Genomic DNA, 12,232 nt, shown 5'->3' on the forward strand with positions numbered 1-12,232 from the left:
TAAATTTGTTCATAGTAGCTCCAGAAAATCACAAACAACTTTTTGAAGACAAAATTCTAGGGTGCCAGGATTGATAAATTTTACCCCTTTTGTGATCTGGTTACTGTCGAGGAACACTCCTGATAAATAGGGATTGTCCAACCTCTCTGTTTTATGGACCCCTGGTGTTTTAGCATGTTGAATGTAAATGCATTACATGTGTTCCTGACCTGCGCCACTCTAAACATGATAGCAGCAAGACTTGTAACCCTCATGAGAGCATTTTTCCCATTTTCTTCTTTCTTTCTGGGTGCCATTACCTTGATCATTCTCATTATTTCAGAATTTGCCTTTTTACAGTGTGACTGAAGAAAAAAAAATTGAGGCTTGCTATATGAGATTGATAATAGGATGATCTTCCATGCCTGGTTGCAATATTGCATTTTCATTGATTTCTCTGTCTATAGGCAGCAGCATAGGACAGGGCAAGATTCTGCAACGTTTCCCTGAAAAAGATTGGGAAGATAACCCTTTTCCCCAAGGCATTGAACTTGTAAGTACTGTAATAACATAACATAGCTTATTCTCTTCAGATGTTGATTTTCAGGCACTACTTCATATAGGTCCTTAAAGTGGAACTCTAGTTACAAGTTGTAAAATGGACCTATAATGCTCTAGAACACGCTGCCTGCAGATTACTTTGCATTTTGCAGTGACAGGTTCGCTTTGAATTCAAGTCTTCAAGGTGCTCTGTACACTCTGGGCCCTCAACTTCCAAAAATAACAAAATGGCTGCATGGTCCCTTCAGTATGGGAGAAGTTGCCAGAACAACATCCCTGACACCACTCAGTACTTTAGTATTGGCTGAAGTTACACCTCACATACTTCCTGCTCTGCAGCTATTGGCTGAAGTTACACCTCACATACTTCCTGCTCTGCAGCTATTGGCTGAAGTTACACCTCACATACTTCCTGCTCTGCAGCTATTGGCTGAAGTTACACCTCACATACTTCCTCCTCTGCAGCTATTGGCTGAAGTTACACCTCACAGACTTCCTCCTCTGCAGCTATTGGCTGAAGTTACACCTCACAGACTTCCTCCTCTGCAGCTATTGGCTGAAGTTACACCTCACATACTTCCTGCTCTCCACCTATTGGCTGAAGTTACACCTCACAGACTTCCTCCTCTGCAGCTATTGGCTGAAGCTGCACCTCACAGACTTCCTGCTCTGCAGCTATTGGCTGAAGCTGCACCTCACAGACTTCCTGCTCTGCAGCTATTGGCTGAAGCTGCACCTCACAGACTTCCTGCTTTCCAGCTATTGGCTGAAGCTGCACCTCACAGACTTCCTGCTCTGCAGCTATTGGCTGAAGTTACACCTCACAGACTTCCTGCTCTGCAGCTATTGGCTGAAGTTACACCTCACAGACTTCCTGCTCTCCAGCTATTGGCTCAGGTTACACCTCACAGACTTCCTGCTCTCCAGCTATTGGCTGAAGCTGCACTTCGCAGGCTTGCTGCTCTGCCCACCTCCAGCATGTACTCTGCACAATACACTGGTAGCACTGCAAGCCCTCTGCTCCATTTCAGCTGTTTCCACCTGTGTAAGGGCCTAAGGTGGCAATAATCGCCTGAAATGGCGCAGAGCGCTACCTTTAGTGATTGTGTTACATGCTGGTTGGTGGAAAGACCAGAAAGTCTGTGAGGTGCAGCTTCAGGCAAGAGCAGCAGAAACGTAGTGTCTATTTGGTAACGTCTCATGTACAGACTACAGTGTTAGAGGGGTCTTCTCCCATCTCAACACTTGTGGCATATCGCTAGGATATGTCCTAAATGTCATAGAGGTGCGGGTCCCACCTCTCCCTTCCGCACATGCGTGGCCACTCTCCATTTACTGGTAGAGTTTTGAAAATACTTGGCTTGTGCAGCTGCTCTCCCACTCTCTGGGCTATTTTAGGAAGTCCTATAGCAGTAATTAGAGAGGACGCCGTGCGTGGTCTGCTTTCCTTCATTTCGTTGGGACCCGCATTTTATGGCATATTCTAGCGATATGTGATAAATGTTGAGATGGGAATACCCCTTTAATGATCTATAATGTACAAAGCAGCCTGGACACTTGCATTGAGGAACATGAGTGACAGAAATAATGGTCCTGGTATATGACCCTAGTTGGCCACTATTCACTGCTAATAGAACATTTGCCCAGAAGTTACCTTTAAAGGGCCCCAAAAAATTTGTAATTGTTTCTTCCATTCTTTTGCGCTCATTAGTTCTGTCAGCCCAGTGGATGGCAGTTGTGTGCAGAGAAGAATCCCCCGGCGTTCTTCATTGCTGTTCTGACAGACATCAACTCAGAACGACATTACTGTAGTTGCTTCACCTTTTGGGAGGAGTGTCCGCAGGTAATTACATTTTTTATTTTTTTTGGCTTTACTACTAATACCTTTATATGTCAAGGAATAAAACAAGAAGTGGAGGTGGCTTTACAATACCTTATTGTGTGGTGTTCTTCTTTTTCCCAAAGATTAAAAGTCTGTCTGCATGATAACTTTATAATTGTGTCATGTAATGATAATCATGTTTCCATTCAGGGATTCTTTGTCTTTTTTTTTCTTTTTTTTTTCCCCCTTAAGTCACAAGGCACACATTCTAGTATGTGGTTTAGTAACGTTTGGTAGCAAATTTTTTTTAAAGACGTTGAGTAGATACATCACCCAAAATACCATGATCAAATATTTGAAGATAATCACTGCAATAATATCGCAGCATGGACCTCTGTGTCTTGGGAGCTCCTGACCCGTTATGAACACTGGCTGGTACTTGCAAATGCCAGTGCCATTGTGGAGGCACTGTCATATTTGCCATTGTAGCGAAGAATTTATATTTTATATAAAGATCATAAGAGGGGACTTTTTAGGGCTCTTTCATACTTGCGTTGTTTACATCCATCGTGTACTCAATTTGCCGGAAGTGCCCGCTGGATCCGTAACACCGCAAGTGAACTGAAAGCATTTGAAGACTGATCCGTCTTCAAAATGCTTTCAGTGTTAATATGGCAGCCAGGACGCTATTAAAGTCCTGGTTGCCATAGTAGTAGTGGGGAGCGGGGGAGCAGTATACTTACCGTCCGTGCGGCTCCCGGGGCGCTCCAGAATGACGTCAGAGCACCCCATGCGCATGGATGACCTGATCCATGCGCGTGGGGCGCCTTGACGTCACTCTGAAGCGCCCCGGGAGCCGCACGGACGGTAAGTATACTGCTCCCCACTACACTTTACTATGGCAAACAGGACTTTAGCGTCCTGGCAGCCATGGTAACCATTCAGAAAAAGCTAAGCGTCAGATCCGGTAATGCGCCGAAACAACGTTTAGCTTAAGGCCGGATCCGGATTAATGCCTTTCAATGGGCATTAAGTCCGGATTCGGCCTTGCGGCAAGTGTTCAGGATTTTTGGCCAGAGCAAAAAGCGCAGCATGCTGCGGTATTTTCTCCGGCCAAAAAAACTTTCCGGTCCTGAATTGAAGACATCCTGATGCATCCTGAACGGATTTCTCTCAATTCAGAATGCATTAGGATAATCCTGATCAGGATTCTTCCGGCATAGAGCCCCGACGACGGAACTCTATGCCGGAAGAAAAGAATGCAAGTGTGAAAGAGCCCTTAATGTGACATTTTTATTCCTGTATTAATGTTGTAATTTTCCACTGTACTGCGGCTGACATAGTAGCCCAAATTGCATGGCGAGTACAGCCTCCAGACTGCACTGTAGCACTGATCTGCTTCTGCTAAGACCCAGCAACTTCCGCAGGGTTTGAGCACCCACGCACACATGGTCTTTGGGGCTACAGCAGTTAGCAGCGCTAAAGCTTTCTGAACTGTATACCTGCCGCTCTACACAGCCGTCATGAAGGCAGGGGCAGTAATAAGCAGTCTATTTCTCTGTCTATGAGGGACCGTCTGTTGCTCCCATGTCCTGCCTCTTGGTTACCATGGCGTTATAGACTCTGCATAGATATTCAGAAACACCTCGGTTTGTATGTGCACCAGCCTAACATTTAGGTGTTCAGTAAGACGTTAAATGGAATCAGTCACCAGTTTTATGGTGTCCTAACTAAGGGCACAGTGACAAGTAAAGTAAACAAGTGACATATTCACTTTATTTAATTGATCCAGAACTTTTGCCAAAATCTTGTATTGAACAGCTTCAGCACATGCCAACCAGTCCCCATATTCATGAGCTCATGGCTCCCCTCGCCCACCTGCTGCTAGTTTATATGGAAAAAAAACCCTGTCAATCAGAGACAAGTGGTTAGGAAGAGCCGTGAGCTCATGAGTATGGAGATATTGGCATGCACTGCATTAGGGCAGCGAAAAAAAAAACCTTCCCTTTAGGGCTCATTCACATGACCGTATCCGTTATTGCGCATCCGCAAAACCTGGATACCATCCATGTGCGTTCCGCATTTTGCAGACCAGAACGTCTTTCTCCTGTGTAGAAATGCCTATTTTTGTTCCGCAATTATGGGCAAGAGTAAAACATGGTCTATCTTTTTTGTAGGGCCACAGAATGGAAGTACAGATGCGGACAGCACACAGTGTGCTGTCCGCATCTTTTGCGACCCTATTCCAGAAACTTGCAGAGCGCATGTGGACAGAAATATATGGTCATGTGAATGGGCCCTTAAAATGTAACTGTCGTTTCAGTCTAAAGAGAGTTCTTAGCAAAGCTCTGAGCATCTATAAGGAGTGCATTCAGTTTTCCGGGTTCTATTGAGCACTGAAGATGCCTATGTGTAATTAGCCAGATAGGCAGGGTGATGGGTAGTGATAGTTAGGCACATATACATAGTCAAGAGCTTGGGTAGTGACAAGAGGCGGCTGGAAGCCTCTGTGTCTTAGGCCTCATGCACACGACAGTTGTTTTTTGCGTCTGCAAATTGTGCATCCGTTTTTTTTTGTTTTTTTTTGGGGGGATCTGTTTTTTTCCATTTAATAAATGCCTATCCTTGTCTGCAAATGTGAAAAAAGTAGGACATGCACTAATTTTTTGGCTGAAGGGAAACGCTGACAACGGACGCGGAATACAACCGGATGAACTATCAGCATTTTTTTGCTGACCCATTGAAATGAATCCTATCCGCAAAATAACGGAACGGTGGCCTTACACGCGCAGGCATCTTCAGTGCTCAGTGAAACTGAAGACAGACTTTCCTTAGCAATGCTCACCCTGTTTTCTAGAACAAAAAAATATTTTTTTCCTAAAGAAGTACAATATATTACAAAAATGTTGAAACCTTAGGGTATGTTCACATGCAGAATCTGTGCTGATTTTTGGTGTGATTTTGGTGCATTTTTCCATTCATTTCGAGGGGAGAATCAGTGCGTATTCTGCCCAGTATAGGGCATGCTGCTTTTTTTTTTTTTTTTTTTTTTTTTTCCAGGCATTTTTTTTTTTCTTCAAAAACTCAAAATGCTTGAACAACAGTGCCAAAAAACGCTGTCTATATTTTTGGTCTGTAATTTAACGCTACATGTACTTTATAGAATCTTATTGACCAGCATGATGGTGAAGCTGAGGATGATGCCCCATTGCCCTCTGCAGCACAGCTTTATGCTCCAAAGACTCTGGTACTTGTGTCCCGCCTGGATCATCCAGAAGTCTTTAGGGTGAGTGTCCATTGCTTGACTAACCTGAGCTAGCTAGGTATGTCATTGCCTTAAACGTAATATGTAAATGTATTTTGAAGTTTACACCCTTCATTTAGGTTAGTTTTCCATTTAGTAACCTTGTTCAATATCATTATATGTAATTATGCTGCAGTATTTCTTGAGCGTGCTGAAATCTTGTAACATTTTGCATTTGTAATATTTCTCCACACAGGACTCCTTAGGTCTGATCTACACCATTCACACCGATGGCCTCAGTGTATCCCTGGAGAATGTTGTGGGAAATCTACTAACTTGCACTGTCCCCGTTACAGGGGGCACCCAGGTCAGAGCTGCGTCAGTCACTCAGTCACCCACCTTCTCATTGTAACCAGTGCTGCAGAAAACCTAGTTTAAATAGTGGACAGACCAGATCATACCAGAGGCTGGGTGCTTGTTTAGACTTGTCAATATATTCAATAGTAATTTAGCTCTCCAGGCTTGTGCATTGCTTTAACTCCAATGTTAATTTTTTTCTCCCAGTCTGACGTGGAGCAGGATGGTATGGTACGCACATCATTATAATTGCTGACACGCTGCACACAGCCTGCTTATCCTTTCACATTACCTCTGTAGGGAAAGTGCGAGTGCCCTTCTCTCCTTACATCACTATTAAAAAAAAAAATAATTCCAAGGAAGTAAATCCTGGTATTCTTTATTACCAAAAAGTGGAGTACTGGAATGATGTTCTTTCCGTTTATATATTTTTTTTAAATAAAACATGTAAAGGAATTGTCTCATGAGGACAACCCCTGTCCATATTCTCTATTATGCTATGTGGGCATCATAGGAGGGATTGGGGGAGAGAATCCCTGCTTTCACCCCCCACCCCCTTTTTCATGAGCCAGAACAGAGAGCCACAAGTTCCTCCCATTTTGGTAAACTCCTTGTATTACATGTGAAAAAAAAATTCATCTGATTGTCCGTCATTTAATACTACATTTTGGCCTCTGCAAGGGAAATTCCTGGCTGGCTGTAGCTGTAGCTTCCCCTAGCAAAATTAGGATGCATTCATATCGCCATTTAGCTTTCCGTTCTGATCTGTCAAAAGAAGAGAGAACCCCCCCAAAAAAAAAAAAACTGGATCCTGTTGCAGGACTTTTTTTTTTTTTTTTCTCTCCCCATCTCTCGTCTTTTGGTGGATCGGAAAGCACCCTTAGCTGTTATCTGGGGGTGCTAGGAACAGGACCCATGTGATTGGTTGGGAGCCCCAGCAGCCCCTTTTATTTCTTGATTCGTACAGCGGCATCATATTAAACTAATTGACAAAGTCAAGGTTTGTGTCTTTGCAAATTCCTGCTGCTCTGTAAGACTTTTATGCGCATAGGGTATGGTGTAAAAATCCTGTTAGGCACCTATTTATTTTCTCGTTCTAAATAAGAACCTTCCTTAGTTAATGTGGTCCTTTTCCAACTCTGGTTGTTTCACGGGTGGAAAACGTTTCTTCTCTCTACTGCACTTTTGATAATATTGCTGAATTATCGTCAATCAAAATGGCATGTGCCTGGCCACAGTGTGTGCAAAGTGCTAGAGTGGGCTCTTCTCAAGCTTGGCAGAAGCCATCACTGTGGTTCAGTTTATAATTTCTATAATCAAAAGGTCTCCTTATTAGAGATCTTGATGCTGTGCCATGGAATTATTTTTGGTATACGCTCGATTGTATCTGAGCAATTGAATAGTATTTTATGAAACTTAAAGCACTTTATAAAAATGGCCAAATACTGGGGATGACCCCTTTGCATGGGCATCTTGACCCATATTTAATGCCTGTCATGTAAGGAGATGAGCACATTCTGCAAACACGATGTGGCTGCTTAGTTTGCCTGAACTAGTTAGTAAACCCCAACCCTGCTCTTCACTCCCTTAGCTATGTTGTCTTTGATCACACATGGTTAGTCACTTAGCCTTACATTGCAGTCTGTTTGGCACTCAGTTGCTGCAGCTAAATTTTCACTTCTATTAAATTGCCTATTATCCCTCTATTTACTGATGAGTAACAAAGCTTCTTTCTTGACATCTGGTTCCTCTAGAGAACCATATCTCTGGGAGCAGGGGACCGCCAAGTGATCCAAACCCCAATATGTGACTCTATTCCAATCAGCAACTGTAGTGTAGCCCTGTTATTTCGACAGCTTGGTAAGTAACCAAATGTCGGTTTCATACTTATTTTGTAATTTATCATTCAGCTTGTCATACTTTACTAATGTTTCTGCTTTCCAGGGATCACCAATGTATTGTGCCTGTTCTGTGCAGCGCTCACTGAGCACAAGATCTTGTTTCTATCTCGGAGTTACCAGCGTTTGACTGAAGCCTGCAGAGGTCTCATGGCTATAATGTTTCCCCTCAGATACAGGTACAAGTTGTTGTAATTGCCAGTGTTTTTCATTCTGTAAGGCTAAATTGAAATCGGCGACAGAGGTTTCGTTAGGGCCTCCATTGCAGATTCTGGCAAAAGTTGCAGTATTTTGTCAGGCAGAATCAAATAAACCTTGATGGAAACCTCCATTATAGTCAATGGGTTTGTCAGGCGCTGTCTGTCATAAATACTAATTACCGCACTTTCACCCCATAATAAACCCCCCCCCCCCCCAAAGGAAAAACGCCACTGCGTCTCATGGGGCGAATAGTGCGCTTCTATTATGGAATTCCTCATTAGGACCAGGAAGTGATGAAGGCTTTACTCGATATCGATATATTGAGATAAAACCTTTTATATCCCACTCTCGATTGCAGCAGCGTCCCGCCAAAAACGAAGTAGGTAGCGGCGTCCCGCTACAAAGTTACTTGCACGTAATGGTTGATTACCTTATAGTCGACCGAAAATTCTCCAGACTTTAGATCGTTTCCTCTTCTCGAATGTGCCTATAGTTGGAGGAGAGGAAACGATCTAAAGTCTGGAGAATTTTCGGTCGACTATAAGGTAATCAACCATTACTTGCAAGTAACTTTGTAGCTGGACGCCGCTACCTACTTTATTTTTGGTGGGACGCTGCTGCAATCGAGAGTGGGATATAAAGGTTTTATCTCAATATTTCGATACCCAGGTGTATACACCAAGATCGGATCGAATGATCTAATAATTCAGTGACTGTGGTTTCTAAGATTATCGATTTTTACTGTATATTGTCTTGTTCTTACCATTTGTGCATATTGATTGTTGTGTGCTACCGAATAATAATATTCCATGTTATCAAATATTATCGAATACACAATCGAATTTTAAACATCGATTATACTATTTCAAATATCGATTTTACTATGAATAAAGTCCCTAACTGGTTGAACCACATGGTCACGGTTTCTTGAGTGCCCTGTTATACTATCTAGTGTTTATCCTTCATATATTGAATGAGTGGTCTCAATTATACAGGTGCACCAGTTTGGTGTCCATTTCCCTTAGTGCGACATCTTATTCAAATAGTTGTCAGATGCTACCTTCTTATACACTGCTTCTGGTCAGGCTATGTTCATGCTGCATTTGAAATAAATACTGTGAGTTGCTGGAGAGTAGAGAATAGTGTTAAAATATCTACTCCTTCCCCTGTTGATATATTATAAAACATCTTGTTTCAAATATTTTTACAATTAGCCTCCATGGACATGGGCATTAGTTAAACCCCCACTACTGTTAAAAGGGTTGTCCAAGATTTAAGCGAAGGCCTATCCTGAGGGTAATTCATCACTAGCTGATTGGTGGGGTTCTGACACCCCACATCCCTGCTGATCAGCTGGTCTGTGTAGCTCCGTTGATGGATGTCAGTCCAGAGCAGCAGCAGCATTGTATCCGGTCGGAGCTTGCTACTAAAGCACTGCTCCCATTGAAATCAGGGGTTAATTGCCGGCTGATCTGTAGTGATTATGAAGCCTTAGCAAGGGGCAGAACTCAATAAACCTTGTGCTCTACTTCAGGCAGTTGTCTTACAGACAGACATAGAAATTGTGTGGAGAAGTGACTCCTCTCCTGGGACATATGAAGAAGAGTTATTAACCCTTAGGACACCGGAGGTTTTTTTCGTTTTCATTTTTTCCCCTAACTTCCTTGAGCCATAACTTTTTTTTTTTCTGTTCGCATAACTGTATGAGGGCTAATTGTGGACTAGGAAAAAAATGCTATTCCTCCAGTTTTACGGATTTTGTTCCAACGGCATTCCGTTTGCAGCAAAACTGACCTGTGCCCTTCATTCTCTGGGTCCATATGATTACAACACTGCCACATATATTTTACATCACCATATTCTGACCCCCGTAACTTTTTTATAGTTATATATTTTCAGCTCGATGGGGGCTCATTTTTTGCAGGACAATCTGTAGTTTTTATACAATTTTGGAGTGTGTGTGTGACTTTTGATCCCATTTTATTACATTTTTTTAAGGTAAGAGAATCGATGAAAAAATTGAAAATTGTCCATTTTGAACCTTTTTTTCCGTAACACCATTCGCCATATTGGAAATATATTTTAATAGTACAGGCGTTTTCGGTCGCAGTGATACCGATGTTTATATTTTTTATTTAAAGGATAACTGTCACACTTAGACCCTATTTTCATATATGTAGTTACTAATCACATGATATTCCAGAATCAGTTACTATTAGACTGACTTACCCCATATTTAATAAGATTCAGCCCTTAGCAACCAGTCTGCATAAAACTGCAATTTCACTATTCAGTTAAGATGGCCGCCACTGCCCTCACCCTGAGGCTAATCCCGCCTGCCCTCACTAGCCAGTAACAATAGCCCCCCAAAAGTGTCAGTAACCAGAGCCCTCCCCCTAAAAAGTTGAAATAGGGCCACCAAGGAGATATTAATCACCACAATCCAATACTCCAAAAAAATAAAATAAATGACAGTTACACTTTAAGTATTTCTTTTTTATTATGTTTAAGTTTTTTTTTATGATTTTTAAGCTAATATTTGGGGGTACAAAATGCTAATTATTATTTATATTTTTTCAATTCTGAACAATCATAGATTTTTCAAATCCATTTATTACGGTACTTTGAATTGCTCATTTCTTATATTGGCCTTCAATGAAATCAATTACCGGAATCCTCATTGGCCGTCTCACTTGAAACAGTAGAGACCAGCCATGAAGCCCGCTACACGTGCGAGCGGGCGCCATGTTTGCACAACGCTTCAGCGCCGTACATGTACAGCGCTGGTAGCGAAAGGGTTAATGTATTCCGTTGATTTATTAAAATGAGGTTAAATATGGTTATAGGAGAGAAGATTCAGTAATAATTGCTTGATCTTTTTCTTTGTGAATTGTCTTTGTTTACTGATCCATTAACGAGATCTAAATAATTCTGCAATTGGAAGTGACGTAGCATTAGTCCTAGGGCTACACAGCAACACTGGATGTGTGACAGCTGTCATGGTCAGGATCTCAGAGTAGCGGTGATCCCATACAAATGAATGGGATTGCAGCGCTGGATTTTTTGCCTCTCGCTCTGCGATCCCATTAATTTCTATGGGATCACCGCTACTCTGTGATCTGCCTGCAACCAGTCTCGCCATGTAGCCCTAGCCTTATTATTGTGCCTTTTAATGTGCACCTGATGTCTCATTCTTTTAACTTCATATCATTCTTTTGCTTTTTCAGTTTCACATATGTGCCCATTCTCCCTGCTCAGCTTTTGGAAGTTCTCAGCACACCAACGCCATTCATCATTGGTGTAAATGCCCTCTTTCGGTCAGAGACCCAGGATCTGGTAAGAATACTTTATAACTTTATAATTCTAAATTTACGAATTCAACTTTTCTATTTAATCCAGAACAAACAATTGTATGTTTAAGGGAACAGTCAACTTTTGTAGAGCTTCCCTTCTCATGTGCTCCTAGCAGCTGACTAGGGTGCTGTTTTTCCAGTTTGTGTAGTTGAGAGATTCAAGTGGTAGGGGTCCTTATGTTCAGGAATTTGGTTCTGGCATTTTTTCTTTTTTTTTCTATGTAAAAAAAAACCTGAATAAGCACAAATGCTTTTTTTTTTTTTTTTTGTTTTACACCTGTGTTTTTTGCTTGGGTTCTTGTGGTTTTTTTTTTTTTTTTTTTTTGGGCATTTCTGCGCACAATTTGTCTTGCCACTAGTGTTTTCTCCATCACATTTCTCCCCTGTATAGAAGTTGTTGGCAAAATGCTTGAAAAAATTGCAAGATCTACAGCATGCAGTTTTTAATAGAAGCAAAAAAGATAAAAACGGCACCTAATTAAGAAAACACTTGTGTGGCCTGTTTTCATATTTCCCATAGACCTTCAGCTAACATCTGGAACTGGTATTATTGCTGCAAAAAGCGCTGCAAATACCAAAGTGCAAAAAAAAAAAGCCAATGCAGAATACATCACCAACAAAATTACTTTTGAAAGCACCCTACAAAGTCTTTATAATTCATTCAATAACTGTAATGGGACTTTGCCCATTCTAGTTGCTCGAGAACACCAGACAAGTATCATACATAAAGAAAAGTGGTTGTGTCAAAAGTTATGTTTTCAGTTATATACTATTATGGCATGACTAGGTCTACTTGGGCTCTGGTAGCTCCATAGTA

The 12,232-nt window shown here is 41.8% G+C and overlaps 1 protein-coding gene across 6 annotated transcripts in view; it reads left to right on the plus strand.

The window, feature by feature from the left end:
• The window catches only part of SBF1 (SET binding factor 1), a 119,752-nt gene that overhangs the window by 39,466 nt on the left and 68,054 nt on the right, over positions 1 to 12,232 (plus strand). For 3 of the 6 annotated variants that reach the window (XM_044279916.1, XM_044279918.1, XM_044279920.1), the window contains exons 2-9: positions 447 to 532; positions 2,252 to 2,383; positions 5,526 to 5,648; positions 5,863 to 5,973; positions 6,171 to 6,194; positions 7,718 to 7,823; positions 7,908 to 8,040; positions 11,290 to 11,398. In XM_044279916.1, the coding sequence (XP_044135851.1) occupies positions 447 to 532; positions 2,252 to 2,383; positions 5,526 to 5,648; positions 5,863 to 5,973; positions 6,171 to 6,194; positions 7,718 to 7,823; positions 7,908 to 8,040; positions 11,290 to 11,398 (824 nt within the window). The remainder of the gene's footprint in view (positions 1 to 446; positions 533 to 2,251; positions 2,384 to 5,525; positions 5,649 to 5,862; positions 5,974 to 6,170; positions 6,195 to 7,717; positions 7,824 to 7,907; positions 8,041 to 11,289; positions 11,399 to 12,232) is intronic. The other 3 variants (XM_044279917.1, XM_044279919.1, XM_044279921.1) reach the window with 1 other exon arrangement.

This window comes from Bufo gargarizans, chromosome 2 (assembly GCF_014858855.1).
Source record: "Bufo gargarizans isolate SCDJY-AF-19 chromosome 2, ASM1485885v1, whole genome shotgun sequence".
In the NCBI taxonomy this organism is placed as follows: domain Eukaryota; kingdom Metazoa; phylum Chordata; class Amphibia; order Anura; family Bufonidae; genus Bufo; species Bufo gargarizans.